This window comes from Mauremys mutica, chromosome 9 (genome assembly GCF_020497125.1).
Source record: "Mauremys mutica isolate MM-2020 ecotype Southern chromosome 9, ASM2049712v1, whole genome shotgun sequence".
Taxonomy (NCBI): domain Eukaryota; kingdom Metazoa; phylum Chordata; order Testudines; family Geoemydidae; genus Mauremys; species Mauremys mutica.
Window position 1 is genome coordinate 83764305 of NC_059080.1, and position 25939 is coordinate 83790243.

At 43.7% G+C, this 25939-nt stretch overlaps 2 protein-coding genes across 9 annotated transcripts in view; one reads left to right on the top strand and one right to left on the bottom strand.

Moving 5' to 3' along the window:
* The window catches only part of IFT80 (intraflagellar transport 80), a 159578-nt gene extending 135239 nt beyond the window's left edge, over nucleotides 1-24339 (bottom strand). The window contains exons 1-3 of one of the 5 annotated variants that reach the window (XM_045029617.1): nucleotides 23925-24339; nucleotides 15859-15978; nucleotides 14735-14956 (exon numbers count right to left, since the gene is read on the bottom strand). In XM_045029617.1, the coding sequence (XP_044885552.1) occupies nucleotides 14735-14956; nucleotides 15859-15895 (259 nt within the window). In that variant the 5' untranslated portion in view covers nucleotides 15896-15978; nucleotides 23925-24339. Of the gene's footprint in view, nucleotides 1-14734; nucleotides 14957-15858; nucleotides 15979-23069; nucleotides 23375-23713; nucleotides 23751-23924 lie in introns of those variants that run through there. The other 4 variants (XM_045029612.1, XM_045029613.1, XM_045029615.1 and 1 more) reach the window with 4 other exon arrangements.
* The window catches only part of SMC4 (structural maintenance of chromosomes 4), a 113173-nt gene continuing 111028 nt past the window's right edge, over nucleotides 23795-25939 (top strand). For 3 of the 4 annotated variants that reach the window (XM_045029607.1, XM_045029610.1, XM_045029608.1), the window contains exon 1: nucleotides 23795-23983. The gene's annotated coding sequence lies outside the window, so the exon portion shown is untranslated. Of the gene's footprint in view, nucleotides 24059-25939 lie in introns of all 4 variants that reach the window. The other variant, XM_045029609.1, reaches the window with a different exon arrangement.

A 25939-nucleotide genomic window follows, 5' to 3' on the forward strand; every position in this document is an offset into this window, starting at 1 on the left:
ATCCTCCCTGACTGAACTAACCTTGTTATCTCTAGACTGATTCTTGCCTGCTATTTATACCTGCCTCTGGAAATTTCCCCCACAGGCATCTGACGAAGTGGGTATTCACCCACGAAAGCTTATGCTCCAATACTTCTGTTAGTCTATAAAGTGCCACAGGACTCTTTGTCGCTTTTTACTGATTTCAGTGTGACTGAACAAAGATATACCACATTCAAGTTAGTTGTCCATTTTACTCTGTCTTTCTTCATCCTAGGCAAACAATTTTCCAAATCCCCTTTAAAGCCCCAGTGTGGGAGTTTCTGGTTTAAACTACAGATTTTTTTTAAATAACTTTAAAACCCTATGCAGTATTGGTGGGTGTAGGGAAGAAAGAGGACTTCTTAGCCCATAGGCCAATATTGGAAGTCAAAGGTTCACTCATATGCTTTATCCATAATACCATGGCTTGGAGCAGATCAGTGGTCCCCAAACTGTGGGGCATGCCCCTCTAGGGGTGTGTGAAGGAACAGGTTTTTTTTGGGGGGGGAACATGTGACGAGGCCCAGGCCAGCCCCCACGGGGGGCAGGGAGGGAGCACCATGCTTCCAGCCCCGCTCTGCTCCCAGAACAGCTCCACTCCCAGCTTTGCTCCTCCACCAACCCTGTTCATCCCCCCCAGTCCTGCTCTGCTTCCAGGCCCAGGCCAGCCCCCAGGGAGGGAGTGCCACACTTCCAGACCTGCTCCGCCCCCATTCCCATTCAGCCCCCAGGCTCAGGTCCATCCCCAGCTCCACTGCTGAGGAAGCCTTGGCTGTGCAGTAATGGAGGGGAACATGGACAGATTCAGTTAATGGTAAGGGGATGTGCAAGTGGAAAAGTTTGTGCACCATGGGAGTAGATGGAAGTGACTCAACTGCAGTCTTACATTAAGCCTTCAGATATGTAAAATATTGGTCTTTTTTTCTACTTTTATTACGTAATGAAACTAGAAACTATCCTTAAACTTAATGTTGCTTTGCATTTCTGGAGGGATTTCAAACTGGAGATTAGCAGCCTATTCAAACACAGAACATGAACCTTGTCTGTTTTGTTCATTAGCTACCATAAGCCACTTTTTTACATTTTGGCCTATTGTTAAATGATATCAACAACACTGGTAAAACAAATCAGGTGAAAAACAGCTGTCCTTATGAGCTTTGTGAATTATTGCCTTATGAACATTTTTTTTAATTTATATTTTCTTGAATTTTGGATTGCAACAATAATGACAAGAACATCCACTTAAGTAAAAAATAAACAGTTATATCACAAGAGACAGACATGTGACTCGGAATTAAAACCAAAAGGTTATAGTTTACTTCTCGTATAACTCCACCAATGTCTAGAGTTCCACCAGAAAGAAATCTGGCCCAGTAAAAAACAGATATTCAACTTCCACTGGACCTGGCAAATTGCCAAGAGTTCTCACACAATTAAATCAATTGGCTGTTGAGGATACTCTGAAAAAATTGCTGGATTGCATCATGAGTCAATAAAGATAAAGCATATTACATCATTGACAGTACATTACCAAGTTTTTACTTTAGATTTTTTTCTTAAATTGGTAATTTCATTGTGGAAGTGTCACTTTAACACATTTTCACAACACAAAGGAAGATTCACACAAAAAACCCCACCCAAAACAGCTTTGTAATGCATATTCTTTAATAAACATTACAAAGAACATTAGTAAAGAAAAGTTAGTTCATAAATAATACTAGTGAAATACAAAGTTACAATTTCTCAGCAAATTTTTCCATGGAGACAGCTTACAAAGTGGTTTCTCAAAAGATGAATGTCTAGGCTGAAAGTATAAATTATCTGTGCTCTGTGCCTATTTTCAGAGTTCTAATCACAACTGTCCAAGTAGAAATCTCCCCACAAAGAAAAAAGGTGTTGATCTGTACAGCAGACAAAATTTAAAGACTAGTAGTTGTGAGCTGTTGCTTGGATGGAAAAAAAAAAGGCTCCTGCTGCATCTGTTTGTTCATCTAGTTTTGTTTATAGTTAGCTAGTGTGCATGTGTGTATGGGTGGGGTGTTATTTTGTTAGTCAGTTTTTGCTTTCTATATCCTGCTTCACTCTCCCTCCAACTGAGGTTATCTGCATGTTGTAGATTAGCTGCTGTGCTCTAGTGTAGAGTTTCTCAAACTGGGGTCTGCGAACCCTGGAGGTCCATAAAGGTACTCCAGGGGGTCTGTGGGACCTGCTGATCAACTCCTTCCCCTCCTTCCCAGTGCTACTTGCACGCTGTGGAACAGCTGTTCCCTGGCATGCAGGAGGCACTGGGAGGGAGAGGGAGGAGCAGGGATGGAGTGTGTTCAGGGGAAGAATCATATTGGGGGCTGCCGGCCCTGCTAATCCACTCCTCCTCTCCCTCCCAGTGCCTCCTTGCCCCTTGAGTGACACCTTCCCAACTACCTCTTTTTCCTGTAACTCCCCACAAACTACCCCCTGCTAGAGTTCTGTGTGCTCCCCACATTTCCCCCTCTTTCCATACCAGGGTCCTTGTACCTATTGGGTTTCTGGGAACTGTCCAGGGTCCTTGTAGTGGGGTGATTACCCCACTCCTGCCCTGGCTTAAAACTGCCCTGGGAGTGGGCTGTGGCAGGGGAAAAGCTGAGCTGATTGGGAAAGCAGCTGCAGCTGGGCCATGCCCCAATCAGGCCACAGCTGGCCTTTATAAAAAGGCTGTGAGCCAGCAACCCAAGAGAAGTCTCTCTCCAGGCTAGGAGAGAACAGGGCCTGGGTGCCTGCAGAAGGTTACTGGGAGTGAAGCAGGGCTGGGGAAAGTCAGAAGAGCAGGGGACTGGTAACTCCCCAGGCTACAGGGCCTGGTCCAAGGCCCATAGAGGTACCCGAAAGCAGCAGGTCCGAACCCCCTTGCCTATGATGAGTGGCTTTCAAACTGGAGATTGCCCCAGGGAGTGGGAGCTTAGTGATTACTGGCAGTAGCCCAGATTGAGGCAAGGTGGGAATTAGGGGGCTGGGGGTTTCCCAGAGAGGGGAGACCCATAGAAATTGGTGGAGGTATTGCCAGGGGGCCAGCCCCTGGGTAAAGGGGCACTGGGTCTGGGAGGGACCAGCAGGACACCAGCCTGCAGAAGGTGCTCTGAGGGCTGGAGAGCTAATTCCCTGACATGACCAGCAGGAGGTGCCCCAGGGGTGAGTCACTGCACGGTCACAGTTCTCCATTCTCCTCCTATACTGGCTGCTCTATGTACACCACCATCCCCACTTCCCCCATGCCCTCTATTCCCTCCTTCAATCCCATACCAGGGTTCTATGTGCCTCCTACTTCAGGGTCCCCCATTCTTCCCCCCAAGGTAGGGGTTCTATGTGCCCCTGTGACAGGTTGGGTCACAGAGACCCACTTGGGACTGCCACCTGTCCTGGGACTACCTCTGAGCCCATTTTCCCTGGCAGCTTGGGACTTCAGTATCTTGCCTTGTTGAGCCAGACACACTAGTCTGCCACAAATACAGGCCCAGGTCCGAACCATGTCCCCAAAAAGCTGCAGGTTTGACTGAAAACAGTTTAAGAAGTGCTCCTGTCTCCAACACCCAGATTCCCAGTTCCCAATGGGATCCAAACCCCAAATTAATCTGTTTTACCCTGCATAAGCTTTATACAGAGTAAACTCATAAATTGTTTGCCCTCTATAACACTGATAAGAGAGTATCAAAGGGGTAGCCGTGTTAGTCTGGATCTGTAAAAAGCAACAATGAGTCTTGTGACACCTTAAAGACTAACAGATGTATTGGATCGGTTAGTCTTTAAGGTGCCACAAGACTCATTGTTGCTTTTTACTGATAAGAGAGATGCACAGAGATTTCTCTGGGTTAATTAATAAAAAGTGATTTTATTAAATATAAAAAATAGGATTTAAGTAGTTCCAAGTAATAACAGACAGAACAAAGTAAATTACCAAGCAAAATAAAACAAAAACATGCAAGTCTAAGCCTAATACAGTAGGAAATTAAATACAGGTAAATCTCACTGTCAGGTGTTCCAATAAGCTTCTTTTACAGACTAGACTTCCTCCTAATCTGGATCCAGCAATCACTCACACCCCTGTAGTTACTGTCCTTTGTTCCAGTTTCTTTCAGGCATCTTTTTGGGATGGAGAGGCTATCTTTTGAGCCAGCTGAAACCAAAATGGAGGGGCTTCCAGGGCCTTATATAGTTTTTCTCTTGTGCCACATCACAGCCACAAGATGGGGTCTCTAGCCTCCTGTGCAAGTTACATGTCTATGAATGATTCAGCTTTTTGCAGGCTGACTCCATTGTTTATATGTTAGTGTGAACATTCCCAGGAAAGCTCAGATGTGGATTGGCATCTCTCAAAGTCCATTGCTAAGTACTACCATTTATTTGAATAACCCCTTCACACTATGTTGACCAAATCTGTCTTATGTGCTTCCTACAGCAAACACTTTAAATACAAGCACAGAGCCAGCGCTCATAACTTCAGATATAAAAATGATACATGCATACAAATAGGATGAATACATTCAGTAGAACATAAGCTTTGCAAAGATATGTTACATGGCATATCTAGCATAAAACATATTCCAGTTATGTCATATTTACACTCATAAGCATATTTCTATAAAGCATTATGGGGTGCAACGTCACCCCCCCATAGCAGAGTCCTTCAATCCCCTTCCCATGCCAGGGGCTCTGCCTCAAAGGGATCCCACAATCTCCAGACCATCATCAGGGCTTGTATGCCCCTTTCCTATACTAGGGTTCCCCATTTCCCTCCCACCAATGTTTGGGAGATAAGACATTCAGGATATCAACATGTTAAACTGTATTGGAAAGGTAGGCAGAGATGAGACTGGAGTACTTTTATGCTGGAAGATATTAACGGGTGCCATCAAACAGTTGTTTGATCTATAGACAATTGCAGAGCAGTCTGAAGCTATGGCTGTACTAAAGAGCTGGCAGAGGCTTCACTTATCCCCCAATTTCCCCCTTTTATTTGTCTCGTTTTCCCCAGAAACAAATAGGGTTCTGGCCACTGATGCCTAGCACATTCCCTGAAGTTTTGGAATTGATTAGATGTGATCAACTTGAGTGTATGTAATGTGAAAACTTTCGAATGCCACATTTCTGTGTTTAAGGTCTTCTTCACAAGCTCAGCCAATTAATCTACCAGAAAAAAAAAAGCGCCAACTAAGTTAAAAGAACGTCAATGTCAGAGTCAAGCGCTCAAATTGGGAAATGCTAGAATTAAGATTGACCATGAAACCTTAGCTGAGCTCCCATGTATATATGCATTGTGATATAGACTAACTATATGATCCCATCTACTAGTTTATCCTCAGGACCCCTGCCTCATTCAGGGGCCAAGATATATATTTAAATGGGTAAACGACACATTGTTTTCCCAATTTCATTCTCAATTTTTGACCACTGTAGCTGAAAATTTCCCCCCCCCCAAAAAAATCAGGTGAAGCAGACACCTGGAATGGATAATTTCAGGTTGGATAAAGTTCAGCAGTTATAACAAATGAAAACAGGGTATTATAACTGGAAGTGTTGGGCAATCATAACAACTCTGCCTATAATTTATCTATTTTGCATTTAACAATTAAATCTAGAGTGGAAGGATAGTCTTCCATAACACTGGGACCCAGGAAATCATGGATTTATTCCTGTATTTGATGCAGACTTCCTACAAAACCTTGCACACATCACTTTCCAACTGTAGTCAGTGCAAAAGTGTCTCTGCCTTCAGTGAAAGCTGGATCAGACCCTTTAAAAATGGAGTTTCAGAGGAGCTGAGTATAGACAGTTTTCACTGGAGTTTTGGATTCTGAGCATTTCTGAAAAAATCAGGCTTGCTCTCTATACCTCAATTCCCCATATGCAAAATGTGGATAATTCTTCCCTATCTCAGAAAGGGGATGAGAAAATATATCCATTCATATTTGTGAGGTGTTCAGACACTATGGTGATGAGCACCAAACAAAAATAGTCTAACCATAAAATAAAAACTGTATTGTGCGTAAGCCAACTGCCAAAGTAACAGATTTTAAATGCATCAGTAGTAACTGGTAAAATACTACTATAGTACTGGTTTATTTTACAACACATGTGTTGCTGTTAATTTGATTAACTGTTGTCTTATAGTAGCCACTACACTGCTTAAATAGTCTCAAGGGGCCTAAAGTCCATTTATTATATATGTGGTCAGGAGAGCTATCACGAGAAACATTTTACTTTTTCCCCTGCTATAAAAAGTTCAGGATGCATTCATAAAGCTTTTTTGTACCCAGAGGGGTTCTGGTTTCAATATTAATGCCATAAATAAAATTAATATTGGTGTACTATCTTGTATTCAGTTTGTCAGAGGGTGAATATTTAAAAGTTTGATGATCCAGTGGTACTATGAAAAACACATTAGTAATGCTTGAATCTACTAGCAGTTCCATTGTTTTATTTTCAGTGTGTATACTACCAAGTTTTTTTTAAGATGACTGTTTTATACATATAAGTTGACGATTGGGATACAAGACACTTGACAAAGGGCCCAATTTGACCCAGCTTCTGATAGTTCAGAACACTCAGTATCTTGGAAAAGTGAACTTTTAGTCAGAATGAGAACCTTGGTACAGTGTTTTTCTTGGGCCTCAATTTTCTGAAGTTATTAGAATAAACTTGGAACTTTGTCCAAAACATATTTATAGGTATGGTATCATAGTCACATTTTTTTTCATGCTATGTACTTGCCTCTAGTGTTCTTACATATAGCCTCAATTATATAGGATCATCTGACATGTTTCTTTCTTGGAGTTTCCTATTGCTATATGCAAACCTGATCCATCAAACCAGTAATTGATGTTTTTGGATTCATCTATATAGCTGGTACATTTTCTGTAGCATTTTTTACCATTTGGTTCTCTAAAGAGATCTACTACTCCAGGCATAAAGTTCTTTAGATTACCACATATTTTAGTGATATGAAAGCATTTGATAAGAAAAAAAATTGTACATTACAAACTTAAGTAATCTTTGGTGTGAAGGATAACTAGTGACACTGTATGCCAGATTATATTTATTTCTATATAGATGGAACAATTAAGAAAGAAGGCATTTGTTCAAAGACAGTGGGATTTCAAGCTCTGAATTTATTCTAACTATTTTGCAGAAAAATCTGATTCCTTTGTATTTTTCCCTCCCCAGACTAAAAATTAAACTTTGTTCTGAAAAATGTCCCCAAAAGTAAGTGAGTGAGAGGAAAATACAAAGAAAAAATTGTTTCCCACTTTGTATGGTGAGGCATGACTTAGCATGATTTGTGAAGTAACTACATTCATTCGTGGGATGCCCCAACAACTATAATAGGAAGAGATGAAAATGCAACAGAGATGCCTTTGGGCACATAAAATACCCAAAACAGAATTGTTGAGGTTTTAGTAATTAATTTGAGTTAGTAATCGATTTAGTACATCAATTTATTTAAAACACGCTGACAGGGACAAGTAGGGAACAGTATATATCTTCTACTCTTGAGGGAATAGTGCACCAAAAAGTTAAATATTCTGCATATTTTATTTGTCAATAAATGTGATGGCTCCTGCATGGCATTGGGGAGCACAGGCCACTGGCTGCACAGAGCTGAGAAATCACCCTGTAGGCCCTGCCCCTTCACCCAAGACATGGATTCAGCAGTGAGACTGCACCCAACCCTGACACATGCCTACCCCAGAAACATGCCAGGGCCCTACCCTCTGCACCAGGTGCATGAAGATAGCAAGTGAAAGGGACAGAGTCTTGCATGCATGCCCAGCCCTAGGCCCCAGTTCCCAGTTGTAGGGCAGGCTCAGCCCGGCAGGATCCAAGTGTGGAGGGCTTAATGTGGATGTGTCCAGGTGTGGGGTGAGAGGGTTCAGTTCACACCCAGATTGCCTCACACAGTTTGGTAAGGGGTCCAAGTGTGGGGAGGATCAAGATGCACAGGGGCTTGTTGGGGGGGTTCCGGGTGCAGGAGGAATGGAACTCTACAGGAGGGTCCAGGTAAAGGTGGATGGGGCTCGGTAGGGGGTGTGTGGGGGAGTGGGGCTTGATGGGGTAGGGGTCCAGGTGTGGGGGGCTCATCAGGGTAGTTCAGGTGCAGCAGGAGTGGGGCTCATTGGGGTGGTTCAAGTGCAGGTGACTCAGCAGGTCTGGGTGCAGGGGGAGGCTCAGTATGGGGCAGGTGGGGGCGGTTCTGGGGGGGGGGGTGAGGCTCGGCTGGTGAGGGTTCTGAGTACAGGGGGTAAGGGTCTGGATGTACAGGAGTTGGGCAGATGGGGGAGCAGCTCCTCATACAGTGACAATCCCTCCCTTCCCGCCCCACAGCTGAAGAGTGCTGTGGGCAGGAAGCAGGGGGAAGGAAGGGATGCAGAGCTTCCTGCAGCCCGAAAGGTTTCTGGGGGTGGGTCTGACTTGCAGGGGAAGAGGAGCTGAGCAGGTGCAGAGTAGGAGCCACCAGCCGTGGCATCCCCAACCCTGCTTCTCCCGCCTCGCCCCTGTTATTTACCTCTCCACTGGCTTCTCCAGGCACCCAAAACAATACGCCTGCGGCTGCCGGGGAGGGGCACATAACCACTCTTGCAGCTTCCCTGTCAAAGTCATTTTTTCTGCAGGGAAAGCAAAGAAATCTACAGGGAATATGAATTCTGCACACATGCAGTGGCACAATTTCCCAAAGAGTAATATTCATATTATTGAATATTTAGGCACTGACCCTGCAAAGACTTATGCACTTAATATTACACACCTCAAGTCATCCCATTGATGTCAATGTGATTACTCACAGTGCATAAAGTTAAGCATGTGCTTAAGTCTTTGCAGGATTGGGGCCTTCATGTTATGAAAAGAAGGCAATCTGCTAAATACTCAGAGCTGTACATTTTGATTTGACACATCAAACAATTTTAAGAAATAAATGTTCATAATGAAAGCTTTGTACTAAGACTTAGTATATCTTACAAGGACTAAAACTTGCAAAATAGCCACTAGCTATAATGGTCTACATTTCACTCTTTATAGGTTTAATAAGTTACAGATTGTGCAGAAATGAGGTACTAAAAAAAGATTCTGAAACCATGGGGAGAGGAAAGGTAAAGAGGGGGATGGGATGACAGGCAGTGCTAAAAAAAATCCCGACACAGATTGCCCCCCAGATCTTGTGCACCCACAGTGAAGAAAAAGTGCTAATGTTCAAGAATAGAACTCAGCCCAGTTTGATGATTCTGAAGAATGCCTCTACTTGGGAGACTCCAGAAAATGCAAGATGGTCAGGAAGAATGCTGATTCCCACAATCATGCATCCAGTTTAAATGAGCTGATAGGAATAATACCAGTTACTCTTGTAAATGTAACTGTTTACATCCAATATATTACCCTGGACTTTGTTCCCATTCTAGCATGCTGCAATTCTATAACCCATATTCTGTACTGATGGCATAAAGAATCTGACCAAAGATAGATTCACTAACTCATTTATGTAAAATTGAAATATCAGTTGCATTTTAGCAATTTCTATGCTGCTTGGTCTGTGCTGACCCATTGCACAGAGCAGAATCTCACCCTCTGCCTGATAGTGGTTGAAGAGACTACTTGCGATGCTCCCAACGGTGATGCAAGAGTGGGAGCACCAACCTCAGGTGCCCCTCTCCCAGCCCCAGCCTAGCCTGCTGCGGCTGGGGGAAGAGGCACCTCTTCCCCCTAAGCTCAGGTACTGTTGTGGGGGAGAGAGAGACGGGGAAAGTCCTCTCTCCTTGCCATAGCCCGGCCAGCCTGCACCCGAAACCACTCATCCCCAGCCCCACTCCACAGCCCACACCCCCAGCCAGAGCCCTCAATCCCCCACTCCAACCCCAACCCTCTGCCCCAGCCCTGAGCCCCTCATTCCTGGCCCCACCGCAGAGCCCACACCCCCAGCCAGAGCCCTCAGCCCCTGCACTCCAACCCTCTGCCCTGAGCCCCCTCCCACACTCCAAACCCCTTGGCCCCACCTCCGCCACATGAATTTTGTTATGTGCACCAATATGGAGGTGATATATCACACATCACCTCCATACTAGTGCACATAAAATTAATTCTGCACATGCGTGGGAAAAATTAGAGGGAACACGCAGGAGAGAGCTGGTTATTTTTCCCTGTCAACCACCAGAGAGTATCACGTGACGGGTGGGATAATAAACAAAGTGACTCCTTGTGCAGAACACTTTCCTTCATCTTCTTGCAAGAAGCTAGGATGCAGTTTGTATATAACCATATTTCCTTCACTGCAGAATAAATGTTTTTAGGGACTGAGGCAGACACATTATCTTAGCTACAAGAATGACTGTTTCTGCCCTAAAGTTCTTGCTGTTCTCTAAACTAAATGAGAGGGCTCAAGCCACATTCCTAACAAATTCTGAGACACACTGATCTAACACAAGCCTGTGGGCATGGGGGAGGGGATGGTATCTTCTCTCCATCCACATCTGGATCTTATTCAAACCTTCAGCCTGTCCTAAATACTACAGATGCTTCAAAAAGTTTCCATCCATCACTGTATCTCAAACTGGAAGTGTAAGGCTAAAGAAGGAGGATGCAATAACCTGAAAAGGGTCTGGATCATCATATGAATCCTGACTTTGTTGGAACCGGATGTAGGATATATGAAACTACTAAAAAAAGATTATACAAGCAAGCTCAGTGTCAAGAACATACAACAAAGGCTCAATGGCTCTTGCATCTGTAACAAATTATATTAAGCCAAATTTCAAAGGCTCCACATTCAGTCCACTTCAGTGATGGTTCTCTACAGGTTCAGAATAACACATAGTAGAAAGAACCTCAAGTTCCCCAATATACAAATTAAGGGCAAGTAACTCATGGATTCCATCAAATTCCAAAATATGCTGAAGGACAGGAGCATTCTATGCATAGGTCAAGGATTTGATGATCTGGTGAATCTTCATAAAAATATTCTAGTTTCAACAATCTACACACTGGCCTTCAAGTGTCCAGCAGATTTGATTGTGGAGGCTAGAGTCTCCCTATTGTTCACAAATAACTGCTTGGTTTTCTGACTGCTGCACCAGATGCAGAGAGAGGTATGGAAACTCAACTGCCAATAGCAAAAAATAAATGGCTGAAACACAAAGAATTTCTCCAAGTTTATGCCAAGAGAACTTTCCTCACAACCTCTACAGAAGCTATGCAGGGTACTGTGATGGTGTATTTACCCCACACAGGTGGTGGAATGATTAATAAGGGCCTGAGAAGCCAATTAACACACCTGGCTGCACCTGGAGCATGGGCCAGACCCAACTGAAGAGGAGTTCTAGATGGGGGAGGAGTTGAGTTGTTTATATAAAGAGTGAAAGCTCACAGTAGAAGGCAGCTAAGAGTGTGCATGTGTCGGTCACAACTCTAGTCCCTCTCTAAGTAGTAGAGAGCGGAGGAGTTTTATTAGGGTGTTTACACCCTGGATCTTATGGGACAGGATAGCAGAGTTGCAGATTCCTAAAGTGAGCCTGAAAGAAGGTCAACCCACAGGCAGATGGACTTGGAGGTAGATTGGAGTGGAGGATCCAGACTAGCATCAAGAGTCCAGGAAGGCAGCATCCTGCAGAACAGAGAGCTGGGAGAGGACCCAGGATGGATTAAAAGTTCAAGCCCAGGGAAGGAAAAGAAGTTTCTTTTAGTATTCCCTCCCTACCACCCCCCCACACACTTTTGAGTTTGGTTAAAAGACTACTGGCACTAAAGCTTCTCCCTGGAATCTGACAAAGGAGTAGAATGGAAGAGGAGTCTTGAAAGGGCTCTGGACTTCATACTGATGACCAGTGTCAAATGGGACTGTCAGTATGGGATTACTGATACTCCAGAAAGTGAGAGATCTTAAAGCAACACATCTGGAGGGCCAAGTCACAAGAAAACAGACTACAGCAGGGCCAGATCAACTGTTGGTAGGAGGTGCTGCCATGCCCAGCCACAAGGGGGTGCACCTGCAGTAAGTGCACTCTTACACAGATAGTAAAACACTTCATTAACCATGACTGCCTACAGTCCACAGCAGAGCCTGGTACCACACACTGTAAAGAACTATCGTTCTACTTGGCTGAAAAGATTATGTGCATTTGAGAAGGCTTCTCAAGTTACATAACTCCAATCCTCATTAACCAGCCAACAAACAGACTGCTCTCTTTCCCTTAAGTTCAGTCCATTCACTCCTCAATGAGTCTTGACCCCCCGCCCCACACACACCCACGTAGATCAGGGCTCAGTGGGGGATATGATAGAGGTATATAAAATCATGAGTGGTGTGGAGAAAGTGAATAAAGGAAAAGTTGTTTACTTGTTCCCATAATTTAAGAACTAGGGGCCACCAAATGAAATTGATGGGCAACAGGTTTAAAACAAATAAAAGGAAGTTCTTCACACAGCACACAGTCAACCTGTGGAACTCCTTGCCTGAGGAGGCTGTGAAGGCTAGGACTATAATAGGGTTTAAAAGAGAACTAGATACATTCATGGAGGTTAAGTCCATTAATGGCTATTAGCCAGGATGGGTAAGGAATGGTGTCCCTAGCCTCTGTTTGTCAGAGGGGTGGAAATGGATGGCAGGAGAGAGATCGCTTGATCATTACCTGTTAGGTTCACTCCCTCTGGGACACCTGACATTGGTCACTGTCGGTAGACAGGATACTGGGTTGGATGGATCTTTGGTCTGACCCAGTATGGCCATTCTTATGTTCTTATGTACCACTAGGAGAAATGGTAAGATGGCATGGACTTAAGTGTCAGCAATATGCAGATAACACACAAGATTACCTATACTTTCTATAATTACCACCAAGCTGGCCCACATTTGGATGAGATCAACTTGTGGATGAAGAACAGCTGAACCGGAGTATGATGGAGGTTGGCAGAGAAAAGCACTTTGTAGTAGTTTGCAATCACAGTGCATTGTCCTTTGGATTCCTTCAGTTTCATTTGATTGCTGCTTCTGCCAGCACATTGAGTAACAGGTATGAGCAGCAACAGAGAGACAAGCACAGCCCTTCCTGGATGGGTTATTTCACAGTGGATTTTCATTACTGAAGAAAGTTAAAGAATTATGTTTCTGCATCAAAACTTTTCCTTTGATAGGTCAATGGAATACAGTGAGGGAAAATGGGGAAAAAAGATTTCTAGTAAGAATATAAGGAAAAACATATTTCCTCCTTAATTACTCTGCATGAAAAAAATTTAAAATTCTGTGCACATTTTAAAATTCTGCATTTTTCTTTGTCAAAAGAACACTATATAATCACGCGTTTCTATTATTTTGGAAATTTATTTTAAATACCTATCAGCAATTATGTCTGTAACAATACAGACACAAAAAAATTCCTCCGATAGTACAGAGTTAAGGAAACCCCTACAACAATCCAGTTCCTGTTTCTCTGCCCCCTCTCCACAGAGTCTAGCAGTGGTGCCACACACACACACACACACCGAGCCCAGCTGCGGCACACCCCCCAGCCCAGACACTCGCACACCCTACCCCTCAGAGCCCAGCCATGGGGTTCCCCTTAGCCCACACATCCTACAGGACCCCCAGTCCAGACACTTGCACCCCCTCCCCCCAAACACCAGCTGCTGGGCTGCTCCCAGGCCAGACACTTCCACCACCCCAAGTCCAGGAATCGAGAGGAAGAAAGAGCCTGAATCCGAGTCTTGGGCTTCTGTGGAGATTCCTGCATGCCACCTTCCTTCAGGACATGCTGAGAACTGCAGCTGCCAGGAACCCTCCAGCTCCCTCCCCCTGACAGCACCTGTGAGCTGTGCTCTGCCAGGACCAGCGGTCCCTAGTGGTGGCCAGCAGCTCTGCAGCCCATTTCTGTGGAGGAAAAAGGGAAATTCTGCACAAAACCCATTAATTTTTGCACAAATTCTGCATGCACAGTGGCGCAGAATTTCCCCAGGAGTACATTTAATGCCATGATCCTGAAGTGTACATGGGCAGGCCCCTGCAGCTGTGCAGAGCCCCACTGAATTAAGTGGTGGAGCTTCATACAGGTACAAGGATTGGCCAGTGTATTTCAGAATTGGGTTCAAATCTCTTTAAGGGGTAAAGGAAACAAACAAACAAACAAACAAAAAAATCACAAAATCCACATGTAGGAGGAGTTGTCATATTGGATCAGAGCCAAGGTCCATCCAGTCCAGTATCCCGGCCCTGACAGTGACCAGAACCAGATGCTTAGAGAAAGCATTAGTCTTATCCTGGTCTCTAACAGTTACAGATTGGTTTAAACCCTGAAGAACAAAGTTTAATACACCCTTCCAAAAAATTGATATATTTTGTTATAATTGATAATTGTTAACTCTTGACATTCTTGATATCCATACAGATATGCACATATTCAGATCAATTTATGAACTACAAAATAAGAACATTTTGCTCAATTAAGGATCACAGAATTTGACCCTATATAAAAAGGGATGTAACTAGTATTTTTCTATCACATTAGGCATAATGTACTCTCAGAAGCATTATAAAAATGTACTTATTTTGTAAAAATAATTAGTTTTAAAATCAGTAAAATTTTTCTATATTTTAATTTGCTTTTATTACACATTATGATAGCAAATAACTTGGAATTTAAGAGTGGCATAAGCATTTTTTTTTTAAACTGGGAATTTATAAGATCTACATATTTTAAAGAACACTTACCATCAGAGCTTGTGAGTACAAAACTCTCAGCTTGGGATTGCTTCTTTCCACCTATATTTTTGGGAAACCAATGAAGATCTATGGGGTAGATATCATCAGGAAGCTTCACTACTTGCGTTGTCTCACTAGTTAACAAGTTCCATTTCAGGATGTGGTGATCATCACTACATGAATATAGCTCATCAGCTGTAGTCCAGCCCACACAGCTAACCAATTCTTTATGTGTAATTGAATTAAGGAAGTCTTGAATTTTGGTTACTGAAAGTAACTTAGAATATAAATATTGCAAAAATAAAGTGATAAGGAAAAATATTTTTAAAATATTTAATTTTGGCTATTTTAAAAACAGATCTATATACAGAAGTTATTTTTCTTTGCGTAAGATCTTTACATTGCATTACTTTTCTTTGTGTCAAGAGGCAGCTGAAAGTTAGAAGAAAATAAAGAGCAAAAAAGGAATTTGACAGAGTATGTGACTTTAAAAGTATCATGTCTAATTAAACTGCACATCTATTAAACACAGATAAAAGCTTAGGCTCCATCTACAGGAGGGCCTTGGTGTCAAAATATGCAAGTTAAAACACATTTGGTCAAATTTTGGTTTTCATTATAGCAGTATCACACCAGGGATGGAGATAACTCATTTAAGAGTAACAAAGTGGTATTAGGTAAGCGTACACCTTTGTTGGTGCTATTGTTTGTTAGTCTTATTGCAGACAAATTGATACAGGAGTGAAATTATTAGCTATATGAGAAAATCTCTTTGCAAGAATAAATCCTCTATGAGAAGAAAGGGAAAACAAACAAACAGCTTTCCTGCAAAATCTTGACATCTTCTGCAAGGTGCTGAACACCCTAGATTCCAACAGAAGTTACTGAGAATGGAAGGTACTGAGTACCTTGCTTGAGGTGCTCAACACCTTGCAGTATTGGGCCTTTACATTTCTGCAGAAAACAGTAAAAATATTTTTAAAAAAATAAATTAAGTCTCCAGAATCTATAAAATAACTTTGCACTGTCTTTACAATCACATCATATATTTTACTAGAACATGATAAACATAATTCTATTTTACCAAGAGTGCTGTGTAAAGTTAATACACTTTGTTTTGAGACAAAGGATATGTTTTGGTTCCTTTAAGTGTGACGTCTTCAGCCTCATTCTTTCTAAATTTCTTGGTTTTGCCAGTCCAGATGAAACATTAAAAAGTATAAAAGATGGTTTCTTCACTGGATAGGCTACAACTGTAAAGATTTTTTAAAATATCATGAGTAATCACCATTAAAAAGGAAAATACCAATATCCAAAATAAAATGTTTAAAAGCAATTAACGTTGTGCACGTTCTCTAAAGAAGACCAGCAATACAATTCACACAAAAAGTCTTCAACTAGGCATAGGTGAGCAATATATGTGATGTTGTTTACCAAAGAGGAATAGGAAGTCAAAGAAGGACATGGCTGGCATTTACAGGCAGCAGGTTTGGTGACACTTCTTGACTACTGGGGGGCAAGGATCAACATTCACATCACATTCCCCATCAGTACCCAGGCCCACACTGGGGAACCTAATGATCCAACCAGCAGACCAAATTCGGTGATGAATCCTGATTACATGCCACCTGAGGCACGTTCAACATAAGAAGATGACTAGCTATGGTATTTGCATACAAAAACGTATGCCTCTTTTCATGGGCAGGACAGAATAACTAAAAATTAATCACTGGAATAAACTGACAGACTGTTGAAGAAAATGGTTTTTAAAAAGTCTCTCTCTCTCTCTCTCATATATAATTTCTATAGATTACATGTTGGACCAGAGCCTCAGTTGGTTTAAATTAGCATAGCTCTACTGACTTCAACTGGGCTATGTTAATTTATACTGATAATCTGGTCCAAAATATGCACATATTGCATATGTGTAACATGTAATATGCTACCAAGTATCAGAGTGGATTTGATTTAAATCACTAGTCAGGAAGACTCGATTTAATAGATTTCTACATAAAAAAAATGCATCCTTGTTGGTTGTTATAACCTTAATACATAGTCTTCACAACTCAGGGTATGTCTACACTATGAAATTAGGTCGATTTTATAGAAGCCAATTTTATACAGTCCATTGCATATGTCCACACTAAGCGCATTAAGTCAGCGGAGTGCGTTCTCCCAACCGTGGTTAGCATTTACTTACGGAGCGGTACACTGTGGGTAGCCATCCCACAGTCTCCGCTGCCCATTGGAATTCTGCATTAAGCTCCCAATGCCTGATGGGGCAAAAACATTGTTGCGGGTGGTTTTGGGTACATGTCGTCAGTCGCCCCTCCCTCCATGAAAGCAATGGCAGACAATGGCCAAGCTTTTGTATATGTTTGTACATGTTTCTCCTTGATGCAAACCCGCCCCCTTTGTTGATTTTAATTCCCTGTAAGCCAACTACCCTCCCCTCTTCGAAATAAAGTAACTATTGTTTTGAAATCATGCATTCTTTATTAATTTTTTTTTAAAATGAGATAACGGACAAGGTAGCCCAGGTGGGGTGGGGGAGGAAGGACAAGGACACACTGCTTATTGTAGCCACACTAAAAATCAAACTGTTTGAATGACAGCCTTCTGTTGCTTGGGCCATCCTCTGCAGTGGAGTGGCTGGGTGCCTAGAGCCTCCCCGCGTTCTTGGGCGTCTGGGACATGGGGAGGAGGGTAGGCGGTTATACACTGGGTGCAGCAGGGGTCTGTGCTCGTTGGCTTTCCTGACGCTTCAACAGACACTTCATCATGTCCGTTTGTTCCCCCAACAGACGCTTCATCATGTCTGTTTGCTCCCCTATTAGCCTCAGTATCACATCCTGCCTCCGCTCTTTGCACTCGCTTAATTCTTTCCTGGCCCCTGCCACTGAATGCCTCCATGCATTAAGCTGTGCCCTATCAGTGCAGGAGGACTGCATGAGCTCAGAAAACATGTCATTGTGAGTGTGTTTTTTTCACCTTCTAATCTGCAGTAACTTCAGGGACGGAGATGATAGGGGGAGCGCAGAAACATTCTACGCTCCACAGCAGCTGAGTTCGCCACGCTGACCAAACAGGAAATTAAATTAAAAAGTTCCTGGGGCTTTTCCTGTGTACCTGGCTAGTGCATCGGAGTTCAAAGTGCTGTCCAGAGCGTTCACAATGGAGCACTCTGGGATAGCTCCCAGAGGCCAATACCATCCATTTGCGTCCGCACTACTCCAAATTCGACTCAGCAAAGTCAATTTTAGTGCTACTCCCCTCGCCGGGGAGGAGTACAAAAGTCGATTTTAAGAGCCCCTTAGGTCTGGTCTACACTACGAGTTTATCTCGAATTTAGCAGCGTTCAACCGAATTAACCTTGCACCCATCCACACAATGAAGCCCTTTATTTCAATATAAAGGGCTCTTAATATCGATATCTGAACTCCTTCCCGACGAGGGGAGTAGCACTGAAATCGGTATTGCCATTTTGAATTAGGGTTAGCGTGGCCGCAATTCAACGGTATTGGCCTCCGGGAGCTATCCCACAGTGCACCATTGTGACCGCTCTGGACAGCAATCTGAACTCGGATGCACTGGCCAGGTAGACAGGAAAAGCCCCGCAAACTTTTGAATTTCATTTCCTGTTTGCCCAGCGTGGAGCGCCGATCAGCACAGGTGACCATGCAGTCCCAGAATCAAAAAACAGCTCCAGCATGGATCATACGGGAGATACTGAATCTCATCTCTATATGGGGAGATGAATCCGTTCTATCAGAACTTCGTTCCAATAGACGAAATGCGAAAACATTTGAAAAAAATCTCCAAGGCCATGATGGACAGAGGCCACAACAGGGACTCAACAGAGTGCTGCGTGAAACTTAAGGAGCTGAGACAAGCATACCAGAAAGCCAAAGAATCAAATGGACGCTCACGGAGGGAGGGGCGACTGACAACTGTAGCTATCTCACTGTTCTCACACTCTCCGAAAACCATTTGAATTCTTGGCTGAGCTCCCAAAGCTTGAAGGGTCAAAAACATTGTCGTGGGTGGTTCAGGGTATATGCTGTCAGCGAAGCAAAGGGAAAAAAATCATTTCTCGCCTTTTTTCAATGTCACCGTATGTCTACTGGATGCTGCTGGCAGACGCGGTGCTGCAACACTACACAGCAGCATCCCCTTCCCTTCCCTTCCCTTGCGGACAGCAGACGGTACAATCATCCCATGAGTGCTCCTGGCTGGCTTCAGTGAGGTTGGCCGGGGGCTCCTGGGCAAAAATGGGAATGACTTCAGGTCATTCTCTTCTTTAAGTTTTGTCTAATGGAGATTCAGTCCTGCCTGGAATATCATGGCAGCTGGAGGCTTCTGCCTCAGGCTGATCTCACCAGTCAGAAGCGCCGCGCGGTCGGGTCTACACCTTGCTACCAGGGCTCACAATCAGATACTTAGACCTCTACATTTTGCTGCAAATAAAAAAATTAAGCTGCCGTTTAGAACTGTCCCCCAACATACATATCCTGGGACATTTTGTATTTTACCAGTGTCAACCAAAGGCCCACACAGAAATGGAGATTCAGTCCTGCCTGTGCTTCTATCCTAGTGCTTGTCACAGATTCCCATTTTCAGCTATAGGCTGAGTAAGTGCAGAATGGTGGTTCACCCTACTTTGCTGTAAGCCAACCGCCCTCCCCTCCCCTCCCCCCACCTTTGATCTCTGCTTGCAGAGGCAATAAAGTCAGTGTTGTTTCTTATTCATGCATTCTCTATTACTTCATCACACAAATGGGGGGATAACTGCCACGGTAGCCCAGGAGGGGTGGGGGAGGAGGGAAGCAACTGGTGGGGTTGTTGCAGGGGCACCCCCTAGAATGGCATGCAGCTCATCATTTCTGCGGGATGTCTGGGGATCTGACCTGGAGCGGCCGTTTGCCTCTCTGGTTCTTTAGTAGGCTTGCCTCATATTCTAGGCAGGACCGACTCTCCATTAGACAAAACTTAAAGAAGAGAATGACCTGGGGAGTCATTCCCATTTTTGTCCATGCGCCCCGGCCGACCTCACCGAGTACCGTGTCTGTTAGCAACATCCAGTAGACATACAGTGACAGTGAAAAAAGGCTGAATGGCCTCCATGGTTGCCATGCTATGCATCTGCCCGGGCAATCCAGGGAAAAGGGCACTAAATGATTTTCTGCCATTGATTTCACAGAGGGAGGATTGACTGACGACATTTCCCCATAACCACCCGCGACAAATTTTTGGCCCCATCAGGCATTGGGATCTCAACCCAGAATTCCAATGGGCGGGGGAGACTGCGGGAACTACGGGATAGTTACCCACAATGCAACGCTCCGGAAGTTGACGCTAGCCTTGGTACATGGACGCACGCCGCCGAATTAATGGCTGCGTGCCCTCAACTTCATATAATCCGTTTCCAAAAATCAGTTTCTGTAAAATCGGAATAATCCCGTAGTGTAGACATACCCTTAGGTCGACAGAACGGGGTTGGTTGTGTGGATGCATTCATTTTTAAATCGACCTAATCTGGCTAAATTTGACCTAACCCCGTAATGCAGACCAGGCTTCAGAGATAGATGGAGGTTTAGTTTTTAGAAGGTACACACTATACATTTTTAAAGTGATTTATTTTGAAAACTTTTCAGATTAGTTTTACAGCTATATCAGACAATGAATGATTGTTTGGTTATTTCATTTACCAAAGGTAATTGAAGCAGATATTTTTGAAGTCATTGGGTGGTGAACTAACTCCAATTCGAAAAGTTAATCATTAATATTTGGATAATTTTCTTGACATGCTGTATTAGGAGGAGATCACCACCAGACAGACATTTAAATTGTTTTATTCAACATTATGTATTCTGGATTTTTTTTCTTCAACAGCAAACACAATATTTTAACAAAACAAGCATCTGAATTTTCATATTTAGTTAAACATTCAAGTTTTTTTTAAAATCAGGTTCGTTTTTGTTAAAATTGTTCTCCCTTCCCACATTTATCTCCAGACTTCTCCTTGTCCAGATCTATTCTGCCCCCAGTGATCTTCTATTCATTGAACTTTTTGAAACTTTGCACTTTTAGAGAGGGGTAAGGAATTGACTCTGTTTACACAAATTTGCAGAGGAACAATAGGGTTGAGGTCTGTTATTTCTCACCTCTATATATGATTTATTTATTTTAAAACATTTTTGCTGTTAACAAGTATGTTATCTCTGGAGACACAAATCCGCAGTTTGAGAACTGCAAAACTAAGCATCTCTGATGGCATCTTCTAGACTGAGCACTGAGTCCCATTGGGTAGATAGAAAGATTAACCTAAATAATCTATACAGAAGCCCCTGGAACCCCATAAAATTGGGTCCCTAATCCATGAACTACTTGAACTCATTTACAAAACTCTTCTTAAGCATTCCATTAGAATTTATAATCCCTATTCCATGAGGAGATCTCTTTGAGTTATGATGTATCTATCTTTAGATAAGTTTTTTCCTCAAAAAGCATTTTATCAAAAAAATCCAATTAAATTAAAAAATCTGATTTTTTTTTAAATCATTGATTTTTATCCACCCGGCCAAGTATACTTTCTTTCATGCTATGCACCTGCTCAAGACAGCTATGTTCAGAATTATGTAATGGGTACCACAATGTGCAGGGACAACCTTGGTAGGACACAGGTTTCAGAGTGGTAGCCGTGTTAGTCTGTATCAGCAAAAAGAACGAGGAGTACTTGTGGCACCTTAGAGACTAACAAATTTATTTAGGCATTTGTTAGTCTCTAAGGTGCCACAAGTACTCCTCGTTCTTTTTATTGGTAGGAGAGTTCCCATTTATTGGTAAAGGTACCCCATCTGAACTCTAAACTAGCAATGTTTTGGTTTGTAGAAAGATGTATTAATACTAAGAGTTAGTCACAAAGATAGCTACCAATACCGATATTTTATCCACCCTACGTCCTACTAAAGATCTATGTTTCACATGCTTCCTCCCAACAGCCCTGCCCCCTGCACAGCTTCACTCCTCTATCATGCCCCAATCAGAGTCCTGTACCTATAACTCACATGCACCCCCTTCACATATCTCTTTAGTCCCACTCTTCAACACATTCCATTTATCTTACATTGAGTCCCCAGAATTCTCTGCTCCTCCAACCCCACTCATCTTCCTAAGTACCCTATCTCCCCTCCTATCACTTGACTGCCTATGAAGCAGCTGCAGAGTGCTCTGGGGAATTAAGCATGAGCAAGAATGACTGTGACACAGACAGGAGAATGGGCAGGAAAATGAGTGGCTGAATGGGAACATTAGAGGGTTTATGGCAAAGAAACAGGGATGTGAATGAAGGATCTCTAGGGTGAGAGACCAGTCACTCTGCATAATCCTGCTGTCTTAGCTCCCTGATATACTGAAGAAGCACTGCTGTGAGGATAGATGCACCAATGCTGCAGCACAGAACTGGGCTCTCCCCACTGCACCCTCACCTGCTGCACAACTCCTAGTCCCTCTACCACCGCCCCCCAGAGCCTTGTGACATTCCCCAAAATCTTCACTTAACCCCTATGCTTCTCTAAATCCCACCACCCAATTCTGCTCACCCACTCACAGTCCTTTGCTCCCCCACCATTCATAGCATCTTCCATTCATGCCCCTCCCTCCAGCCACATGCCACAATTTTCCTTCTGGTAAATTACTGTTTGGACCTATCCTAGGAAAAGGTTACAGCAGTAAACACTTTTCATCATGCTCTCACCACGCAGGTTAGAGGGCCAACAAAACAACCCTGCCTTTCCCCTCCCTCAAGGCAGGTTGTAGCGGGGGATCACTTAACACAAACTAGGATGGAGTGAGTGTTCCCTCAGCTCTTTCTTGATCAGGCTCCCCCCTTCCACTTTCCCCAAGGAAATTATAGTGGGCCATCACTCCAGAGGGATCGCTCAGTGGTTTGAGCGTTGGCCTGCTAAACCCAGGGTTGCGAGTTCAATCCTTGAGGGGGCCATTTAGGGATCTGGGGCAAAAATCTGTCAGGGACAGTACTTGGTACTGCTGTGAAGCCAGGGAACTAGACTCCATGACCTTTCAAGGTCCCTTCCAGCTCTATGAGATAGGTATATCTCCATATAACTCCAGACATACAGGAGTAAAGGGCTTCCCCCTCATCCTCTCACTTCCCCAGGGCAGGTAACAGGCATAGGTGCTGGAATTAGGTGTGAAGTGGCTTCCATTATATAAAAGGTTTACAGTTTGGTACAATGGCTCTCAGCACCCACCACTATATAAATGGTTCCAGCATCTCTGGTAACAGGGGGAAGCCCCTCCAGCTTCCCTTTTAGAAATTTACCTGTCCAAAGCAGCTGCTCGGTCTACGGGTACAAGTCTCGAGCTGGGAGAGTGAATGGGCGTGGAGAAGCCTGTCGCTGGCACTTGGGCTGTCAGTTGCTCCCAGACCCTCACAGATTTAACACAAGCTTCCTCCTCCCCAGTTAAGGGCGCTCTAGAATTCCTGACACGGGGTCGGGGGAAGCAACGAGCGAGACCACTTACTAACCTCTCAGTCCTCTCCTCTCTGTTAGCAAACACTGCGAGGAAGCTGCTCTGTCTCTATAGCTACTTCCCGCGAGATTTCCCACGCTTATCCCCGCGCGAGAGTGCCTCACTCCCCCGTCCACCTAACGGACCCTCCCAAGCCAGGTGACAAATCACTGACGTCATCGGACCGGCTTGTTAATTAATTTATTTTTTAAAATATATTTATTATAATGTTATATTTTAAAATTTTTAAAAATATATTTATTCCTTTTTTAGTTTCGTCCGCCATAGCCCCTCAGGCTGTTACCAGGCAACCAAGCTCCTCCCATTGACCCACACTATCATTTAAATTAGTAGGATTTTTTCCCCACTTAGGCGCCTTTAAGTAACGTTCTTTTCATTAGCTTTAAATTAAAAATTACCAAACCAATGTAAAGGTTTTTATTTTATTTTTACCCCGTTCCGCGCAGTAACGGAAAACAATATGGCGCCGGAGGTTTTTTTTTTCCTCTCCTTTCAAACCTGTAGGAGGCCGACAGCCGTCCCTCTCTTTACCCATCATGCTCCGCGCGTTTCTAACGAATTTCGGTTCGAGTTTGTAGTTTGGGCGCCATTTTCGAGTGTAGAAGCCGCCAAGCTGCAGCAGGCAGGAGCCGGCCGGACTCACCACAGCCAGCGTCACCCGAAGTCTTGCTGGGGCAGCTCGCCGCCTGCTCCGCGTACGAGGTACCAGCTCTGCCTGCTGACAGGACTGCGATGCCTGGGGCGGCTCGGCAAGCAGCGCTTCCAGCAAAGTGCCTAGTAATTTATCTGGGGACAGGTGGAGCTGGGGGGCTCTCTTCCCTGTAACTGGAGCTGGGGGACCTCCCCATGGAGCCTGCCTGGGGGGTAGCTGTAGATTTCCCTACGTAAGCTACCCTGGCGGGTGGGGAGCAAGGGGCGGTGGACTTTTTCCCCCCCTCCCTTTCTTTTCCCTTCCCCCCCACCCCTTCGGGGGAGCGAAAGGCGGCGGCGGCTTCTTTTCCCACTTCTTTAATCTGCAGTCCCGTGGGGTGGGGCGACTGTCCGACTGCCGTTCCGTACCACCACCAATGTAACTGGCCCTTCCCGAGGACGGAGCGGCACTCCTCACGCATGGAGAAGAGTGGTGTGATTCTGTTCCTCGGGGCGGCGACCCACCAACACCAGCAGTATTATATCTACCGAATCATGGGTGGGGGTCCATTGCAACCTATGGGAGAGAGCAAATTCCCCGTTGTATCCTTCTGGACCTGTGGGGACCCATTCATCAGATACCAATCACTGGAGGAGAGGCACAGTAACAAGTTTGTGATACAGTCTCTTGAGAATTTCAGAGGCCTGATTTTAATCGGTCTGTAGACTAGGGTCGTCTTTGTGATTGTATTTTCAACTACTTCTGACAGTTATACCCTAGGGAAACCCCTACAGACTCAGACCAAGGGGCTGTGGGGGACTTTAGGATGACTCCTTGCTTCCAAAATAATTCTGAGGGAAATGCGCAACACAGTCACTCGTCGCTGATATCAGTTATTGCCCTCACGTTGAGTCTTTTCCAAATGGGGGAATCTTCTTGGTTTTTAATTTTTTTCCCCTATCGCAATGAGACTCACACTTGGCAGCAGGTCCGTAAGTGTTGCTTTTAAGAAACACCTTTGATTTTACTTTTTCTGTGCGGTGGGTTTGGACATAAATACTTATTAGATGATCAGGGAGTAACTGGGGTAAATGATTCATGCTTGGCAAGGTGATTCAGATTGAGATGCGAGGGAACTCGGATTTAAAAGCTGATGATAAATAGTTATATTGTAAATGACTCTTAAATCTGTTTTCAGTATTTTTGTATGATTAACTACCCTACTCAATTTGAATTAACGTTATAAAAAAATCCTATAGGACTTAGTCTTTTTTTTTTTTTTAAACAGCCACAGGGGAACGGGCATAGACTCAAATTGCCTTAAAACGAATTCTCCCTCTATCTTCCACCCCCATCCCAACCCCCATTGTCCCAAATGAAAGACTCTTGTGGGTTGGGTCTGTAGGTAGGTCTGAAAATGTCAAAAGTTTGGTACCGATTGTAAGATGACTTTCCAACCACGTCAGTTTTTTTTTATCTTGTGAGAAGTATACTTTCGTGTCTGTTTTTCTCCAAACTAAATTCACCACTTGCTGTGATAGAGTAATTTAGACTTTTTGAGAATATTTTACTAGTTCAGGCTTCTTGCTTTTCATCTTTCTCCTGAGCTGCTTTCTATTCTTGCTTTTTTGGCAATTGCCTTTATGTGCCAAGTGTGGACTTTTGTACTGTTTTTCCCCCCCTTGATCAAGCATTAACATCAAATCTACTGCTGATACTTAATTTGCTTTTTGTTTGATGTGCTGTCTTTAAGTGTTGAGCATTGACAATAGTGAGCATTTAGCTAAATTTTTGGGAAACCGTTCAGTTTAATGTCCTTTGGACTAGAGACTTTCTATAGAGTGGAAAGTATTTGAGTATTATTAAATTGGACTACTGAAAATACTTATTAGAAAATCTTAGGTGTGTGTATATATAAAAGTGTTTCTTCAAGTACATATCTGCTTCAGTTTATTACTGAAATGACACTTGCCAGCAACATCATAATTATTCTTTATCTGAATATGGATGATACGTTGTAATGCTGC